At 49.9% G+C, this 18731-nt stretch overlaps 1 protein-coding gene across 1 annotated transcript in view; it reads left to right on the top strand.

The window, feature by feature from the left end:
• CNN1 (calponin 1) overlaps nt 1-18731 on the top strand; it is a 166019-nt gene that overhangs the window by 123901 nt on the left and 23387 nt on the right. The window contains exons 2-3 of the mRNA XM_069604210.1: nt 11307-11428; nt 14105-14171. Of these exons, the coding sequence (XP_069460311.1) occupies nt 11307-11428; nt 14105-14171 (189 nt within the window). The remainder of the gene's footprint in view (nt 1-11306; nt 11429-14104; nt 14172-18731) is intronic.

The following is an 18731-nucleotide window of genomic DNA, read 5'->3' as shown; positions in this document are numbered from 1 at the left end:
GCTTTACTAATGCATATACATGAGCCAAACAAATGTGGCTTTGCCAATGCTCTTTTTTGACAGGAATTCATTGCAAAACACAGATGCCAGGACACACATATTGCTTGTAAATCAAGTGGCTGAAGCATTTACTGCTGTAATGAAGCAATTACCTTTTAGAATACTGCTTTGAAATACCAGTGGCATCCCCTGTGGAAAAAAAACAGAGGTACCCAAATAGTGTGTGGGTACAGCATTAAGAACTATCATGGCAATGAGCGGTCAATGGGTGGGTGAAGAACCAAGCAACACCCTCGGGCTGTGCGTCTCTAATGACATCCCATCTCACTGCTAGCTACCTTCACTTCCCATGCCAATAGTTTCAGCTTAGAGGCAGCGCTTAGAGCAGCGCCTAATAGCCAAAAGTAAAACACACCCCGCCGGTATTCCCAACGTGGCCTTGAAATCGTCAGCAAGTAGCCCTGCAGCAGTGCACACGCCATCAGCACTTGGCCAGGAAGAAGGGTCCAGTCCAGCAGGCCTGTGGTTCCAGGAGGGCAGGCGATATGTCCTGATTATGTAGGCCTCTACCAAGAAGCAAGCCTCTAATCAGTGTCAGAGTGGAGATGCTCCACCATGGAGCTTTCCATGGTCCTGAACATGCTCGTGTCTGCGCATGCCCAACTCACAGAGGCCGGGCGGTAGCTTTGGGGCAACGCCTTGATTTGGAAGCCAGTCAATGCAGAGCAACAAAGGTTCGAATCCCGGTCCTGCAGCTTAGAGACTGGTCTCCGGTTTTAAGCAGTGTTCTAAAAGATGATTGTAATAATAAAGGCGAGGTGGCCCTTTTGTAGCCTTCCCAGTTAATAGTGACTCTGAATGAAGGGCAAGGCTCCCTCTCGGTGTTTGATATGATTGGTTATTTAACACGCGCTTAATATCCAGAGGTTTCTAATATTAAGCGCAGACCCGGGGATCGAACCTGTGTTGCTTCCCTTCGTCTTGCTTCCAAGGTGAGCGCATTGCCCCTGAGCTATCCTCCCGAGATTGTCTAAATCTACTACATGAAAGAGGTTGCATTTCCAGGGCACAAGGGCTGTTTCTCCAGTAAGCAAGTCCCACGCGGGTAGTTGCAGGTGCTTGGACATAGTCCTTTTCCAAAGGGATGTTGGCACGCCTGGACGGATCATAGACGGATGTTTGCGGTGCAGCTTCTGCACAGTTGCACCGTTGGAAACAAAGGCGAGAGTTCAGCAGTAAGGACCCCAGGTCATAGCGGCGGTTGGCGTGCCATCACCCTCTTGCCTCAGCGACACAGTCATCGTGGCACTCCGGGTGGTAACTCAGCTGGGCGCGAGGACCCGTGCTGCCCCTCAACACCTGCCCAGAGCGCCTGGAGAAGTGGGTGCTCACTGAGCCCTTTTTACACGGCTGTGGCTGCTGTTGGCTGCCCCTTTAAAACCTTGTGGCCTGCCGTCTGACCAGGAGTGGACTGGGAACCAAAAGAGGCCCCATATTACAAATTTTCTGATAACCCAACCCTTTTCCTATGGGAAAATTGGGAAATACCACACAAAAGAGGTCCAGGGTGCAGAGGCCTAGCGGGAACTCTCCAGAATTCCCTGTAGGCCAGTCCAATCCTGGGCCCAGGGTGCAGAGGCCTACCGGGAAATCCCCAGAGTTCCCTATAAGCCAGTCCATTCCTGGGCCCAGGTTGCAGAGGCCTACCGGGAAATCTCCAAAGTTCCCTATAGGCCAGTGCATTCCTGGGCCCAGGGTGCAGAGGCCTACCGGGAAATCCCCAGAGTTCCCTGCGTCGGAGCAGGGAGTTAATCACTGGAATAGGGTGCCATTGTGAAAGCATCAGCACCCTACTCCAGTGAAGACTGCCCCTCTTCTGTGCTGGAGCAGGGAGGTAATTGCCTCAATAAAGTGCCAATGCGAAAGCATCAACACTCTATTGTTATTAAATGCGCCCGCTCCCACGCTGAAAAGCCCGGCACTCGCACAAAAGCGGGGCACATTTACTCTCAACGGGGCGCCTTCTGCACCTTCTTCCATCACGCCAGTTCGGGGGAGCCCTTGAAAGACTCCCCCCAGCTGGCGTGGAAGGGGCTGATAGCGATCCGGGCATTCGACCGGGCGGCCCTGCCCTAAGGCCAGCCCTGGGTGTGCCGCCACGAGGAGAACCGTCAGATGAAACCGAGACCCTTTGCCATCTAAACCTCAGCCAACATCTGGCAAGCGCCCAGTCTGGCCCAGCAAAACCACTGGGGATACTAACTTACCAAACCCTTGGAGCACCCAGGGCAAAGGAACGGCTGAGTCATCTTTTTGAAAGGGTGCACTAAAAAGCTCTTTGCAGCCTGGGCAACCAAATTCAAACAGAGCTTCGGATGAGCCAACTGCACCTTGTGTCTGCCACCGGCATCATATGTGCCTGGATGGTGAAAGGTTCATAAACCACCCTCGCCACATGCACTGCCATACAGAGTTTGCGAGGTACACACTATCATGTCCATGTTATATAGCAAGGCTTAAGTCGTGGGACGACATGGCTGGACGGCGCGCGCCCAATTTATTGAGAAGGGAGAAGGGAGGCCGCTCCCCCCCTGTTTTTTTACGAAATAAAAACAATTTTTAATAATAGGCTACAGCTGGGAATCGAACCCTGGCCTCACGCCTCTAAAACGAGACACAAACAAGTTAATGCCTTGACCAGCGCGTGCCCTCAATCTATTTTTTAAAATGCCGGCTTTGCCCAGTGACCACAAACGGTGTTATAATAGGGGGCATATTTCGCAATAGTTCATCAAATAAAATGCGTCATTATTTATTTACCGTTGTTATGTCTACATCATAGATAACGCCACAGCCAACACGTGTTTCCACCATAACACGTCTTTTTCAAGGCGCCTGAAATTGTTCCAATTCCCCTTCTGTCGGCCAATTCCAAAGTTGTTCAGACACACATGTATTTAGAACGGCCACTAGAAGGCCCTGTTCTACCAAAAGTCACAAAATCCACTCCACAATTCGATAGAACGGCAAAATGAATCCTTCTTTCAAACGTCAGATATAGCTCCTGATATTCAGGTCAGTTGCCTATTCGAACAAGGGGGGGCGCCTTTCCAGCCCCCTGGGGCTTTGCTGAGCCTAATCAAACCAGCTCATATTGGCAACTGTCGAATTGCGGAGTGGATGTTGTGACTTTGGTAGAACAGGGCCATCTAGTGGCCGTTTTATATATATGAAAGTCTGGACAACTTTGGAATTGGCCGACAGAAGTGTGGAATTGGAATAATTTCAGCAGCCTTGAAAAATACCTATTAAGGTCGAAACACCTGTTGGCTGTGATGTTATCTACGATGTAGAAATAGCAGCATTAAATAAATAAATAATACATTTTAGCTGTAGAACTATTGCGAAATATGTCCCCTATTATAAGACCCCTTGTGGCCGCTCAGCAAAGCCGGCCTTATTCTTAGAGTAAACTGGGCCTGCGCGCTGGTCAAGATATTCATTTGTTTCTATTTACTCGTTGGGGCATTTGGGCTTTGCCACACCTTTTTCCAGACCCCTGAAGCCCACTAAAACAACTGACTACTGTTAGTATACATTTAAATAGATTTTTGAAGGAGTTGCTCGAGACTTCAGGAGCCCAGATTTTTTCCCCTCCAAAAGGAGAGACTTAACCACAAGGCCACGGCCATCCTGCACGGTGGAGCTGCACGGTGTCGCATACCGACACCTTACTTTGCAGGACGTGCTCTGTTACAGTTTCTCCGGTTTGCAAGATGCATACATTTTATACTTTTTAGCAGCAAGGTAATATGAAAATATGTTCTCTTGGCAAATGCTTTTTCGTCGTGTGCAGTTTTTGGAATTGTGAAACAGAAGCCTGAATTAAATTTGCGTATTTCATTTGGACGTGAGGTGATTTCACTTCCCAATGCATGTCAGAGTCCCCACTTTCTTTTTTAGAAATCGAGCCCTGCTATATATTTACCTATTTATTTGGCATTTGTATAGTGCGCCGAACCCTCAAGGTGTCTGGGTGCTGGTTGCAGCAGGTACAGAAAGGCATGCAATCCCTTAAACAGGCAGCTTGCATACGTGGTCAAGTCAGATAGTACAAGCAAATATTTTCTGAGGTGTGAGATATCCTAAAGGCTTTGTTTAAATAACCAGGTTTTTAGTTTTTTGCGGAAGGACTGGTGTGAGGGGTCTGACCTAAAGTCCAGTGGCAGGGTGCTCCACTCTTTTGTGGACAGGCGTGGAAAGCTCCGGCCCCCTGCCTTGGCTCTTTTGAATTTGGGCGTGGTAAGGAGGTGTGAGGTGGAGGCTCCAGTAGGTCTGATAGAATGGGTTATAGTGATTGTGTTGGCAATGTATATTGGTGCTGTGTTGTTGAGGCATTTGTGCGTGATAGACAGGGTTTTGAATCTGATGCGGTCTTGGACTGGGAGCCAGTGTGCATTGTGTCTCGCTGCAGAGATGTGATCTTTCTTCAGGATGTTTAGTGCTGCACGCAGTGAATTGTTCCGAATGACTTGTAGTTTTTTTATATTGCTTGAGGATGAGCCTGCGAACAGAGTGTTGCCATAGGCTAGTAGGGATAATATGAGGGCCCTGGCCAGCCTGGTACAGTTGCCAGGTGTGACGAATGGTCTGCAGGCGTTGATAAATATTGATGTGTAGGCCGCCGCAGAGGCCGTTGCATCACTTCCTTCCTGGGCAAACTCCTGGAAAAGCTGACCATCTCCCAGCTTAATCTTCATGCTAAATGTGTTGGTTGTCTCCATGACCAGCAGCCTGGCTTCAGAGCAGCCAGAAGCACGGAAAGTGCTCTCCTGAACATCCATGAAGACCTGCTCTCTAACATTGATTCTAATCTCCCCTCTGTCCTCATCGTACTCGATGTATCTTCTGCCTTTGACACGGTCAACCACACCATCCTGCTCAACCGTCTCTGTGATAACCTGGATATCACTCAGGCTCTGGCCTGGCTGACCTCGTTCCTCTCTGATTGACCATTCGAGGTCCAACTTGGGTCCTTCCTTTACTCAATCTCACTCTCTACCTGTGGTGTTCCCTAGGGGTCTAACCTCTCTCCCTGGCTGTTCAACCAATACTTGGCACCTCTCAGCCACTGCATTGCAGCAATCTGCTCCAACTTTCAGTGCTATGCGGATGACACTCAGCTAATTTTCCGGCTCCTCTCTGCCACCTCTTCTCCTTCTCTCATCTCTGGCTGTTTGTCTGCTATCTAGGAGTGGTGTGCCGACAATGATCTCTGCCTTAATGCTACTAAGACAGAGATTCTCCTCATCAGCACACCTGCACCTCCTTTCCTGTCACTCTCTGGTCGGCGTTCCTTGGCCAGTTTCCTTCTCCCACCTGTCAGGCTAAGAACCTCTGGGTCATCTTTGACTCCACACTCTACTTTTCTCCTCACATCTCTGACGTCTCTAAGAAGTCAAACTACCAATTGCACCTCCTCAGAGGTATTCTTCCTTTCCTCGGAAGATCGCTGTCTCCAGAGCTCTGGTTCTCTCTAGGCTGGACTACTGCAACAGCCTCTTTCTAAATCTGCCTGCTTCTACTTTCCGTCCTCTGCAACACATCCAGAACTGGACTGCAAGATTGTCCTTGGCCTCAAGCCCAGGGATCGTATCTCTCCAGGACTGAAATCTCTACTTTGGCTCCCAGTGGCTGTGAGGATTAAGTTCAAGACCCTCCACATTGTCCACAAGGCCTTCTGGGGTTTGGGTCCTCAACACCTCCAACTTTCTCTTAGCAAACACCTTCCTACTCGAGCTCTTCACTCCCCCACCTCCAACTCCTTCAGGGTCAGTCACTTCTCCAAGCAACGAGTTGGTGATAGATCTCTTTCCCTGGCTGGTTCATCCCTCTGGAACAGCCTCCCTGACTCTCTGAATCTTCAGGAGAACCAACTCTGGTTCCGGAAGCACCTCAAGACCTTCCTCTTTGCTTCTGCTGATTTCCTGGCTGATACTGCACTGGTCACCTGGCTACCCCCTAATTTCGGGCCCAGGTCCCTGCCTGCCCAGTTGCACACATGCACTGCCTCCCGGCAACCCCTGCACTTGGGTCTGTATCTGTAACCCTACAGTCCCCCTACCTGCACTTTTGGACACCTGTTGTTTCCACTTACCCTTGCACCTGCCCCCTGAGGGCTGCACCTCTTATTATTGTTTTGATCCCATGGACAGCACTGCCCCCTCCCCTTTACCCTGACGCTCCTCCCCCCCTGCACTTGCTCGCTCTCAATATCACTTGGCCTAGTAAGATCGTTGTCTCTGTCCTCCCTCTGTTCCCCCTTCCTTGCCTCGTCGCGCATTGAAACACTTGTGTATAGGCATGTTACAAATGAGCGACGAGTCTAGGTAGACTCCTAGGGCCTCATTACACGGTGGGCGGTGGACCAAGGTGCTATTAGCACCTTGGTCCATGCCGGTAAAATACCAGCACCGCCTTGGAGGAAAGGGGAATTACCGCCCTATTCCAAGGTTGGCGGGGCGGTAATTCCCCCTTCCCCCATTGCCCTTCCCCATTCCCATTTTTGCCCCATAGGGCATAATGGGAATGGGGAAGGTGCTAATTACGGTACCGCAAATTGCGGTACCGTAATTAGCACCCTGGTCCCTTTGCGGGTTGGTTTTTAACGCCTGCTAAAAAGCAGGCGTTAAAGTACCAACCCGCAAAGGGACCTCGTAGTAAGGCGGTAAGGGTTAACGGTCAAGGGTACCATTACCGGTGACCGTTAACCCTTACCGCCTTCCGTGTAATGAGGCCCCTAGTGTTTTGACTTCTTTCAGGACGGTGATGCTGTTCCCGTCGATGGAGAAGGCTTGATATTTGGTGTCTAGTTGGTTGATGCTGGGCTGGCTCACTACTAGCAGGAGCACCGCCTTATCATTGTTAAGACAAAGTTCATGTTGTGCCATCCAGTTTTGGATGTATTGGTATATTTTGTTGAGGGCAGCAGAGTCAGTGCCACAGGCAGAAGGATCTGCGTGTCGTCCGAGTAGTTGGTGTAAAGGATACACAATCATTATTAGTGTTTGATTAAACAGGGTGATCAGACATGCAGAGAGGCGCTATTCTCTATGGAAGAACATTCAAGCAATGAAGATATTCTGAGATTTGTCAGGTGACCTCATACTGGGAGACTCCACTGGGAGAGGAACCATGGGGGGAAACCTGGAACACACTGACGTCAGAATGGTTATCAAACGATAGACCACATCCCTTCATGCCATGAGCCTGGACAAAGGAATTCCTCTCTTATTCCTTTTCTACATTTTTGTATTGTCAAACTCGGTTTAAATCAAGTCATGACCATTAGTTACAAAACTCATGGAAAGGGAAAAAAGACTATAGAACACTGCTCCAGAAATAGGGCATCATTATAAGTTTGGCAGTGCCGCAAATGTGTTGGAAAAAGTGGCAGTAATTCTCTTACTACTGCTTATTCTACACCGCCACTGGATGCTCCAAGGGTTTAGTAAGTTACTATCCACCAAAAAACAGCTGGCATTATAGGGACCGGTAACACTGGTGCTGGTAATCCCAGCACTTCCCCTGTCATGGAGTCCTGTGGGACTCATGGAATGGGGAATGACCGCCATTGCCGGCACCTGTAATTGCCCGGTAATACCGGGATATCAGGCGTTGGTGACGGTAGGTAAATTTTCCGCTATCCCACCAGAAATACTGGCGGGATACCGGCAAATTTATAATGAGGCCGATCATTTCTGTGTATTTGCATCACTGCACACACAGCCATCAAATATCAGAAGTGCAACAATAATATTGAAGAACTGATCATAGCAGAGGCATAGACAGGGTAGGGCCTGAGCGTGTAAGGCCCACCCAAAATCTGGAAATGCCCACTCAGCAGGTGTTAATGTCACTGCGGTGGGCCCAACTACCTTAGCTTCATGTCCCACTTGTTAGACAATTCTGGCTACGCCTCTGGACCACGGGCCCACTTGGAGCCATCAGTACAGTGCATCGATAAGACACGCGGTTCTTAGAATCTGACGTCATAACACACTTGTGTCTATTAAATGATTACAACACATGGCCCTCCTTATGTTGACCTCTGCTGAAATGGTGCCATTTGAATGTCCCGTCATAAAAACGTGCAGGGCCTCATCAAAGCAATTCATTTCTTACTTTTCAAGGTAAAAGAGCACCTCAAAGTCTTGTTCTCCCAATTTCCCCGCCTACAGATCCTGCCTGCCTGCGGGAAACCCTTTGGAGCATAGGAGACCACTGGAGCTTGCAACACACTCTTTGGCTTGATTCTTAAGCGCATTCATGAACCGCTTGGGGGTAACCCACCTACCAACCAGTTACTGATGCTCATCGCCATTAACTGCACAACATGCGCGGACAAGTACCGCGCACATCCCTAATGTGGATTTAGAACAAATGCATCCCGCACAATCCCTCCAATGCTGTTAGTCTGGCCAGCTCAATCTTACTGCAAAGGCAAGATAGGCTTTTTCCAAACTATTATAAGATATGTTTATAGCTCGGAAGTAGTGGAGCGCTGTACAGGTCATAGAGCAAAGCATTGTTAGTGAAAATGTACCAAGTCATCAAGTGGCGATCAGTAATAACTGTCACAGCACAATAAACGAATGGGGGTGTGCATGAGATAGCCCGAGTAGAGGCCACATTTCTGTTGCTGACAGAGCCAGGTCTTTCGGCTCCTCCCTAAGCTGAGGGAGACTTGGAGCAGCCCGGATTGCCGCCGTGATGGCCTCCCAGAGGTCCGGAGCAAAGCATGAGAGGAAGAGTAGGGGGATTGTTGGCAACCCGCCAAATCAGCCTCCAAATTTAACAAGAATGCCCATCAGCTGGTCCCTTTTAACTCCTTGTTACGCGCGGAAGCGGCTGCCCTATGCTCCGGCGCGCACTCCCGTGCGCAGATGTGGAGGCTCAGGCGTGGTTTTTAATTTCTCCTTCTCTTGACGCCAAGACAGCTTAGCCTTGGACTTCCCAACATGCCATCATGGCTTCACTAGAATTCACTGAGCGGTTATTCCCTCTGAAAAGTAGCCGTGCCCGCTGAAAGCCCCCACTAGCACGATGGAGCCATCGGCCTAGGACGGGAGGCGGACAGTTACTGCCCCTAAAGACATGGGTCTGATGCAGGGTTTATCTGAGGTTTAAAGGTTGAAGAGGAGAGGGGCCAACACACAGCCTTGCTCCAGGCCGGCTGCCGCCTATCTCGCTTCTGCCAATGGCACTCCGAGGAACCCAAGAAGAGTGCCACACTCACCGCTGAAGCGCACCTTTATTTATTTATTTTATTTCTAGAGTGCTGGAACAGGACCTGGAGGCATAGGAGAGCTTAAACTAAACATACGACACAGAACAAAACATGCAGGGCGAGCCAGAATGGGCTCCTTAGCAATCCAGGTGCTGAGAGGGGTGCTGGGAAGCAAGCCAGTGTGCACATGTATGATATCATTTCTTGATTTTTGGCTGGGATGTTTTCCACCTAGAGATGCAGAATGTTCCAGGGAGGCATGACATATTCCGGCGGCGCGAACGCAATGTTGCAGCTGCGCTCTGCGGCACTTCTTTCACGTGCATTTCTGAATATATTGTAATTGTGATTGGTTATTTATAACGCGCTTAATACCCAGACGTTTCTAAGTGTGGACCTGGGGATCGAACCTGTGCTGCTCTGCGTTGTCTTGCTTCCAAGGCGAGTGCGTTGCCCCTGAGCTATCCTCCCGAGACATGAATCATGTAATGCTTGTTTTTATTTTTCATGAAGCGCAGCAATGCCATTTACGCAGCAGCATCAGTTTGCTGACATAAAAGGTAACATACACAATGCAAAGCACGCATCTGTGCTCAGTGAGTAGCTGCTCTTAAAGTCATGTTTTAATTCCTACCACAGCAAAGTGGTGTGTTAAATGACTAGGCGCCTCGTTACAGGTATGGTGGTAATGGTAAAAACAAGTGGTATTTTAAACACATCCTACTCCTCAGATATAGACGCTGTGCATATGCTTAGGTTCATGAGTTTACTTGCGCCCCGATGCACGCTAAGTAGAACGCCGCTTGGGCAGGCGGCAGAGACTCTGCCAGCGGCGGCTGCGGCAATGCTGACCCTCAGCAGCGTGTGCAGGATCATGCGGCTACGCCACTTCTCACTTGTAGGCGGGGAGTCTCACACCGTGGTGCAAAGCCTCACTGTGGGTGGGCCACAATACCCCTGCCACCTTTGGCTTCGCCTCTGTCCCACTTCTGGGAATCATCCATTCTCTCTCAGAATGGTAAATTCACCCCAAAGCAGCTCCCGGCAGATGCTCAGGCATGGAGATGGCCAGGTTGTAAGCACAGTCTCTTTTCTCTCCCGCCCACCCTAAAGCGGCTCCCGGCAGATGCTCAGGCATGGAGATGACCAGATTGTAAGCACTGTCTCTTCTCCCTCTCGCTCCACCGTAAAGCAGCTCCCGGCAGATGCTCAGGGCTTGAGATGGCCAGGTTGTAAGCACAGTCTCTGGAGATGGCCAGGTTGTAAGCACAGTCTCTGGAGATGGCCAGGTTGTAAGCACAGTCTCTGGAGATGGCCAGGTTGTAAGCACGGTCTCTGGAGATGGCCAGGCTGTAAGCACGGTCTCTGGAGATGGCCAGGCTGTAAGCACGGTCTCTGGAGATGGCCAGGTTGTAAGCACAGTCTCTGGAGATGGCCAGGTTGTAAGCACAGTCTCTGGAGATGGCCAGGTTGTAAGCACGGTCTCTGGAGATGGCCAGGTTGCAAGCACAGTCCCTGGAGATGGCCAGGTTGTAAGCACGGTCTCTGGAGATGGCCAGGTTGCAAGCACAGTCCCTGGAGATGGCCAGGTTGTAAGCACAGTCCCTGGAGATGGCCAGGTTGTAAGCACAGTCTCTTTTGTCTCCCGCCCACCATAAAGCAGCTCCCGGCAGATGCTCAGGCATGGAGATGGCCAGGTTGTAAGCACAGTCTCTTTTGTCTCCCGCCCACCCTAAAGCGGCTCCCGGCAGATGCTCAGGGCTTGAGATGGCCAGGTTGTAAGCACAGTCTCTGGAGATGGCCAGGTTGTAAGCACGGTCTCTGGAGATGGCCAGGTTGTAAGCACGGTCTCTGGAGATGGCCAGGCTGTAAGCACGGTCTCTGGAGATGGCCAGGTTGCAAGCACAGTCCCTGGAGATGGCCAGGTTGCAAGCACAGTCCCTGGAGATGGCCAGGTTGCAAGCACAGTCCCTGGAGATGGCCAGGTTGTAAGCACGGTCTCTTCTGTCTCCCGCAGTTGGCGCAGAAGTATGATCCTCATAAGGAGCAGGAACTCAGGCAGTGGATCGAGGAGGTGACGGGGATCAACATTGGGGCCAACTTCATGGAGGGGCTGAAGGACGGTGTCATCCTCTGCCAGTAAGTATGAAAGGGGCCTGCTGGAGAGTGGGCCGGGGAAGCTCTTGCTAGCCCAGCCTATCAATATCCCTGCATCACCATAGAACCTGCCAAACCTCTGCTTCACATAACCTCTCTTTGCTCATCATATCACCAGTCTGCCTCAAGGGCATGTCATCCATCCAAGCGCTTGTGCCAACCAGCCTTCTTATGATTGCCCCCTCGCCTCTCATCCCAACCCGGTGACAGTAACATTGCACCTCCCTGTGCTTTACTCCCACCATTCATCCCCCAATGCATGCACAGCCCTCCTGTGTGATATTCCCCCTCTCACCTCATGGGGGATCATTTCCACTTCCAACTGTTATTCCCCTGACATCATCTGGTATGTCAGCCCCCTGCATTATTTCTCTGCTGTGCCCTGCTGATATGTTATTCCCCCATTCGAGCAGTCGCCATGTCCTTACTCTATGTTATTCTCCATGTTACCTTCTGGTAGGTCATTCCCCCTATATTATCCCCCTTCCGTGCCCTGCTCCTATGTTATTCCCCATTTGACCAGTAGCCATGCCCTTGCCCTGTTATTTCCCAAGTTACCTTCTGCTATGTCATTCCCTATTTCACCACTTGGCATGTCCTTGCCCTGTTTCTCCCAATTTTCTTTTTTCTTTTTTATTGATTTATTGGGTACTTGAATGGCACCTATACACAAGTGTTTCCAGGTGCCACAAAGCAGGAAACATGGGGGCGGGGGTGGGGGGGTTGCTGGGGGCATAGGAACAAAACCAACAATTGTGGTTATATTGACCTTGTAACAATCCTACAGTGAAAGTGCAAAGAAGAGGTGATATGTGCAGGTGAGAGTGGAAGGGGGCAGGCATTGGAAGGGGGGAGGAAATGCAGGAGAGGGGGGCCCAAGGGGTGAGCAAGTGCTGAGGGGGCCAACAAGGGCAAGTGCCAGGGGAGAAAGGGGTGGGCAGATAAGTGGGAAGGGCAGGGTGGACCAGGATTCGGCTAGTTCGGGGAAGGGTGCCCGAGGGCAAGTGCTGGTAAGGAATGCTGTGGGAGACTGGTCGGGGTGGCCTGGCCCCTGTATGACTCAGAAGGGACCAGGCACCAGTGCACAGTGGCAGGAGAGAGGGAAGGCAGAGGAGAAAAGAAAAGTCTTGAGGAGTTTCCTGAACTTAAGAAGATCAGGTTGAAGTCTGAGGGGGGAAGGGAGGCCGTTCCAGAAGGAGGAACCTACAGAGGAAAGGGATCTTCCTCCTACTCTCTGCTTGGAGAAATGTCTGACCTGCAGAGAGTTGGAGCTAGAGGTCCGAGGAACTCTATCTGAGAGGTATTTAGAGAGATAAAGCTGAATGTAGAGAGGTCTCAGACCCCAGACAGCCTTGTGGATGTGTAGAGGTTCTTGAATTTTATCCTTGCAGTCACTGGAAGCCAGTGGAGAGATTTGAGGGCTGCGGTCACTGGCTTTAGGATTAGTTGAAGGGGGCAAAGGGAGGAAAAAGGTAGATTGAGGAAGACGCGGTTGCAGTAGTGCAGTCTAGAGATAACCAGAGCTCTGGAGTCATTGAGCTTCTGAGAGAAGGTGAGGAAAGGGAGAATGCCCCCGAGGAGGTGAAGCTGAGTGGGCCTTCTTGTAAGGTCTGTGATGTGCGGAGAGAAGGAGAGAGAGGAGTCTAAGAGGGTTTTTGGCCTCCCAGGAGGGTTAGGGAGAGGCTCAAGGAGGGTGGCCAGAGAGTGGGAAGGAAGATGGGAACAGGGGTCCCAATGAGAAGGCTCTCCGTCTTACTGGCATTAAGGCACAAATCATTTGCAGACCACCACGCATGAATAGCAGTCAGGTCTGAGAGAGGAAAGAGAGGAGGTAGAGGATGGAAGCTTAAAGGAGAGCTTTGTGTCATCAGCATAACACTGAAAATGAGGAGAGAAGATGGAAATCAAGTGGGCCAGAGGGGCAAGGTAGATGTTGAATAGCCATGGTGATAGAATAGAGCCCTGAGGGATAATACATGTACAGAGTGAGGTGGAGGAGAGGAAAGGGGTCAACCACGCCAGTGCCCAGTCCGTGTTGCCTTGGGTATCATGGAGACGATTGGTGAGGATGGAGTGGTTGACAGGCAGAAGAAAGTTTGAGGAGGATCTGAACAGAGGGAGGGTTTGAGTCCAGGTTAGAGAGAAGGTCTTCTGGTGTTACCTTCTGGAATGTCATCTCCTTATATTGTTTCTTTTGTGTGCCATGCTGGTATGTTCTTCCCCATTTCGTCAGTTATGTCCTTGCCCTGTTATTCCCCACGTTACCTTCTGGTATGCCATCCCCTTATATTGTTTCTCTTTTGGGCCCTGCTGGTATGGTATTCCCCATTTCAGCAGTCACCATGTCATTGCCCTGTTATTCCCCATGTTGCCTTCTAGTATGTTGTTCCCCATTTCACAAGTCGTCATGTCCAGTACCCTGGTATTCCCCATGTTACCTCCTGGCATGCCATCCCCTTATACTGTTTCTCCTCACCATTCCACAGCTTGGCATGCTCTTGCCCTTTCTTAATCCCCATGTTACCGTCTGGTATGTTATTCCCCTATGCTAGCGCACTTTCTACTCTCAGCGGTGCACGCCTGCCCTGCTACCACTTGCCTCCCAGCACCACTGCCTCTCTCTGCCTTGCTACCTTCCTTCTCTGTTTCTCCCCATAGGCTCATCAACAAGCTGCATCCGGGCTCCGTGAAGAAAGTGAACGAATCCACGCAGAACTGGCCCCAGGTACGGCTGCTGCCCACAGGCCCCTGGGACCTTCCTCTTGACTCGCATGTGCTCCAGTGCAGTCTGAGGCATCACCCGCCATTGCCCTCAAGCACCCCAGTGGAGCCTCAGTCAACACGTATCCTTATTCACATCAGCCGAATTTCTCTCTTTGCCCTCATCTAGATCACTGGAGTCTCACCCATTCGCCATCTCTGGCCTTATAGGTCTCAATAAAGTCTCACTCATTTCCTATCACTACCCTCATACACTCCAATGTGGTTTCACTCATTTTCCATAACAATTCAATGTGGTTTCACTCATTCCCCATAAGTGCCCTGATACACTGCAATAGTCTTTCTCATTACCCCTGGCTGACCTCATACATCCAATAAAGCCTCACCCGTGACTCATCACTGACCTCATACCCTTCAATAGTGCCACTCCTTACCAATTACCAGCCTCATGTACCTCAATGGAGTCTCACTCTTTCCTCCATCACTGTCCTCATTCCCAGCAATGGTGTCTCACACATTGGCCATTGCTGGCTGTCTTCACTCCATGGGAGTTTTGCGGATTCCCCACCCACTGCCTCCTTGCACTCTAGGACTGGGAGCCTGTGGAAGATTCAGAATAAGGAGTGGAGATGTTTCCCTGAATCTGATTAGATTGCGTTCGGTGTGGATGTTAATAGCGCACATGTTCCAAACTGGGGCCCTTGGACTAAGCGTGCTCTGTGTTCAGAGGATCTTGAGAAGGTTTCTGTGTGAGAACAGAAGGCAGAATGCTGTATTGTGGCATTTTGAGGTGTTTTGGGTGTAGATAGAGAGCCACTGGAGTGATTTCAAGTGCGGGGAGGCATAATCACAGGGCTTCTCGCCAGCTATTGGTCTTCCAGCAGTGTTCGGCCTCTTGGAAGAGCGAGTTGGCAAAGGCAAGTCAGGTGTTTGTGGTGGTCCTCCGGGAGGATATGAGCAATCAGGCGGTGGTACTAGTGGAATGTGCATATTGCACTGGGAATTGAAGGACGTTTGTGAGTCGAGCTTGACTACCGTGGGGGGCTTCTGAACTTGTCAATGTGGGGAGGAGGGTGGTCGACGGATCCAGGACGAGTGTCAGAGTTTGGATGTGCAGGAGGTTGCTGGCTCTGTTTGGCTTCCATTTTGTTTCTAGAGGGTCACTGCCATCCAGTGGTTCTATAGAGGATATGCAGATTTCTTGGAAATGGCTTCCATTATTGGTGACTTGCAGGTAGAGTTCGGCATGATCATCACAGGAGCAGCATGATTTCCATTTGGGGGTGGGCTACAGGCATTCCAAAGAACTAGCAATGGTGCTTATCCTGCAGGCATTCCAAATAACTAGGGATGGTGCTTATCCTGCAGGCATTCCAAAGAACTAGGGATGGTGCTTATCCTGCAGGCATTCCAAATAACTAGGGATGGTGCTTATCCTGCAGGCATTCCAAAGAACTAGGGATGGTGCTTATCCTCACAGACATTCCAAAGAACTACAATGGTGCTTATCCTGCAGGCATTCCAAAGAACTAGGGATGGTGCTTATCCTGCAGGCATTCCAAGGAACTAGCAATGGTGCTTATCCTCACAGACATTCCAAAGAACTAGCAATGGTGCTTATCCTGCAGGCATTCCAAAGAACTAGGGATGGTACTTATCCTGCAGGCATTCCAAAGAACTAGCAATGGTGCTTATCCTCACAGACATTCCAAAGAACTAGCAATGGTGCTTATCCTGCAGGCATTCCAAAGAACTAGGGATGGTGCTTATCCTGCAGGCATTCCAAAGGACTAGGGATGGTGCTTATCCTGCAGGCATTCCAAAGAACTAGCAATGGTGCTTATCCTCACAGACATTCCAAAGAACTAGCAATGGTGCTTATCCTGCAGGCATTCCAAAGAACTAGGGATGGTACTTATCCTGCAGGCATTCCAAAGAACTAGCAATGGTGCTTATCATCACAGACATTCCAAAGAACTACGGATGGTTCTTATCCTCACAGACATTCCAAAGAACTAGGGATGGTGCTTATCCTGCAGGCATTCCAAAGAACTAGCAATGGTGCTTATCCTGCAGGCATTCCAAAGAACTAGGGATGGTGCTTATCCTGCAGGCATTCCAAAGAACTAGGGATAGTGCTTATCCTGCAGGCATTCCAAAGAACTAGCAATGGTGCTTATCCTGCAGGCATTCCAAAGAACTAGGGATGGTGCTTATCCTGCAGGCATTCCAAAGAACTAGCGATGGGGCTTATACTGCAGGCATTCCAAAGAACTAGCGATGGGGCTTATACTGCAGGCATTCCAAAGAACTTTCCATGGTTCTTATCCTGAAGACATCCCTAAGAACTAGCAATGGTGCTTATCCTCACAGACATTCCAAAGAACTTGCAATGGTTCCTATCCTGAAGACATTCCCGTGAACTAGCAATGGTGCTTATCCTCGCAGACATACCAAAGAACTAGCAATGGTGATTATCCTGAAGACATTCCATAGAACTCCCAATAGTGCTTACCTTGAATACATTGCAAAGAACTACTGATGGTGGTTATCCTGAAGACATTCCAAAGAACTAGCAATAGTGCATATCCTCGCAGACATTTCAAAGAACTCGCAATGGTGCTTATCCTGAAGACATTCCAAAGAACTAGGAATGGTACTTACCCTGAAGATATTCCAAAGAACTAGTGATGGTGCTTATCCTGAAGACATTCCAAAGAACTAGCAACAGGCCTTATCCTGAAGACATTCCAAAGAACTAGGAATGGTACTTCTTACCTTGAAGACATTCCAAAGAACTAGGAATGGTACTTACCCTGAAGATATTCCAAAGAACTACTGATGGTGCTTATCCTGAAGAAATTCCAAAGAACTAGCAAATTTGCTTATCCTCACAGACATTCCAAAGCACTAGCAATGGTGCTTATCTTCATACATGTACACAAAGTACCTAGCAGGAGCTGGAGAGTAAGAGGTCCAGTGCGAGACATTGACATTAGCAGGAGAGGAACAATTCAAACCTGCGAAAGAGGAGTCTGAGACTTGTAAGGGGACATGGGACCTCCTGGTCAACCATGTTGAAGGAAGATCTGAGGACACATAGTTCTAGCAGGTCTGTCTTGCCTTCCCCTGCTCCTTTGGGGGTGGCATGCCTGAAATTGATTACCCTGTAGACTGAAGGTGGTGAATGTAGAGGTGCACCTGGGAAACAGCGGTTTACGCAAGGTTCTTGGATGCATTGGCATTGGGGAGGCCAATGATGGGCCTGTAGTTGTTGAGGGGGGCTATGTCGAGGAGGACTTTCATGAGCAGGGGTGTGCTGATGGCTTGTATGACCTGGGGGATTGGTGAGGTAGGTTAGAGCAAGGGGCCCAGATGTTCCTATGTGCTAACCTGCAGTCAGAACACTCTCTGCATCTGGATCCAGGCAGAGTGGCCATTTCCCCACCATTGCAATGCAGGTTCACACATGTCCCCATCTCTGACATGCTGAGTCCTGCCTCCCACGCCTCTGTTCTGTCTCTGCCTGGTTGACTGTGTGGCTCACACTCTCTTTATGTCTCTCTCGTCGTCATTCTCACCCTAGTGTGCCTTCGTCTCTACCAATGTAAGTCCCGCACACTCCCTCTCTTTATGTCTGGCGTTTTCTCTGTTCTGTCTCTGCCTCTACCAATGTAAGTCCCAAACACTCCCTCTCTTTCTCTCCGGTGTGTTCTCTGTTCTGCCTCTGCCTCTACCAATGTAAGTCTCACACACTCCCTCTCTTTCTCTCCAGTGTGTTCTCTGTTCTGCCTCTGCCTTGTTCACGGTGTGTCTCATACACTCCCTCTCTTTCTCTCTAGTATGTTCTCTGTTCTGTCTCTGCCTGGTCAATGTGTGTCTCACACTCTCTTTATGTGCCTCTCGTCCTCATTCTCACCCTAGTCCTCCTCTGCCTCTACCAATGTAAGTCTCACACACTCCCTCTCTTTCTCTCCAGTGTGTTCTCTCTTCTGTCTCTGTCTGATTCACTGTGTGTCTCACACACTCCCTCTCTTTCTCGCCAGTGTGTTCTCTCTTCTGCCTCTGCCTGGTTCACTATGTGTCTCACACACTCCCTCTCTTTCTCTCCAGTGTTTTCTCTGTTCTCTCTGCCTGGTTCGCTGTGTGTCTCACACACTCCCTCTCTTTCTCTCCAGTGTGTTCTCTGCCCTGTCTCTGCCTGATTCACTGGGTGTCTCACACACTCCCTCTCTTTTTCTCCAGTGTGTTCTCTGTTCTGCCTCTGCCTGATTCACTGTGTGTCTCACACACTCCCTCTCATTCTCTCCAGTGTGTTCTCTGTTCTGCCTCTTCCTGGTTCACTGTGTGGCTCACACTCTCTTTATGTCTCTCTCATCGTCATTCTCACCCTAGTGTGCCTCTGCCTCTACCAATGTAAGTCCCGCACACTCCCTCTCTTTCTCTCCGGCGTTTTCTCTGTTCTGTCTCTGCCTCTACCAATGTAAGTCTCACACACTCCCTCTCTTTCTCTACAGTGTGTTCTCTGTTCCGCCTCTGCCTGGGTCACTGTGTATCTCATACA

Source organism: Ambystoma mexicanum, chromosome 3q, assembly GCF_040938575.1.
Source record: "Ambystoma mexicanum isolate Mex_15411 chromosome 3q, UKY_AmexF1_1, whole genome shotgun sequence".
In the NCBI taxonomy this organism is placed as follows: Eukaryota; Metazoa; Chordata; class Amphibia; order Caudata; family Ambystomatidae; genus Ambystoma; species Ambystoma mexicanum.
The sequence above is the reverse complement of the archived record's forward strand: the minus strand, read 5'-3'. Positions and strand labels throughout refer to the sequence as shown.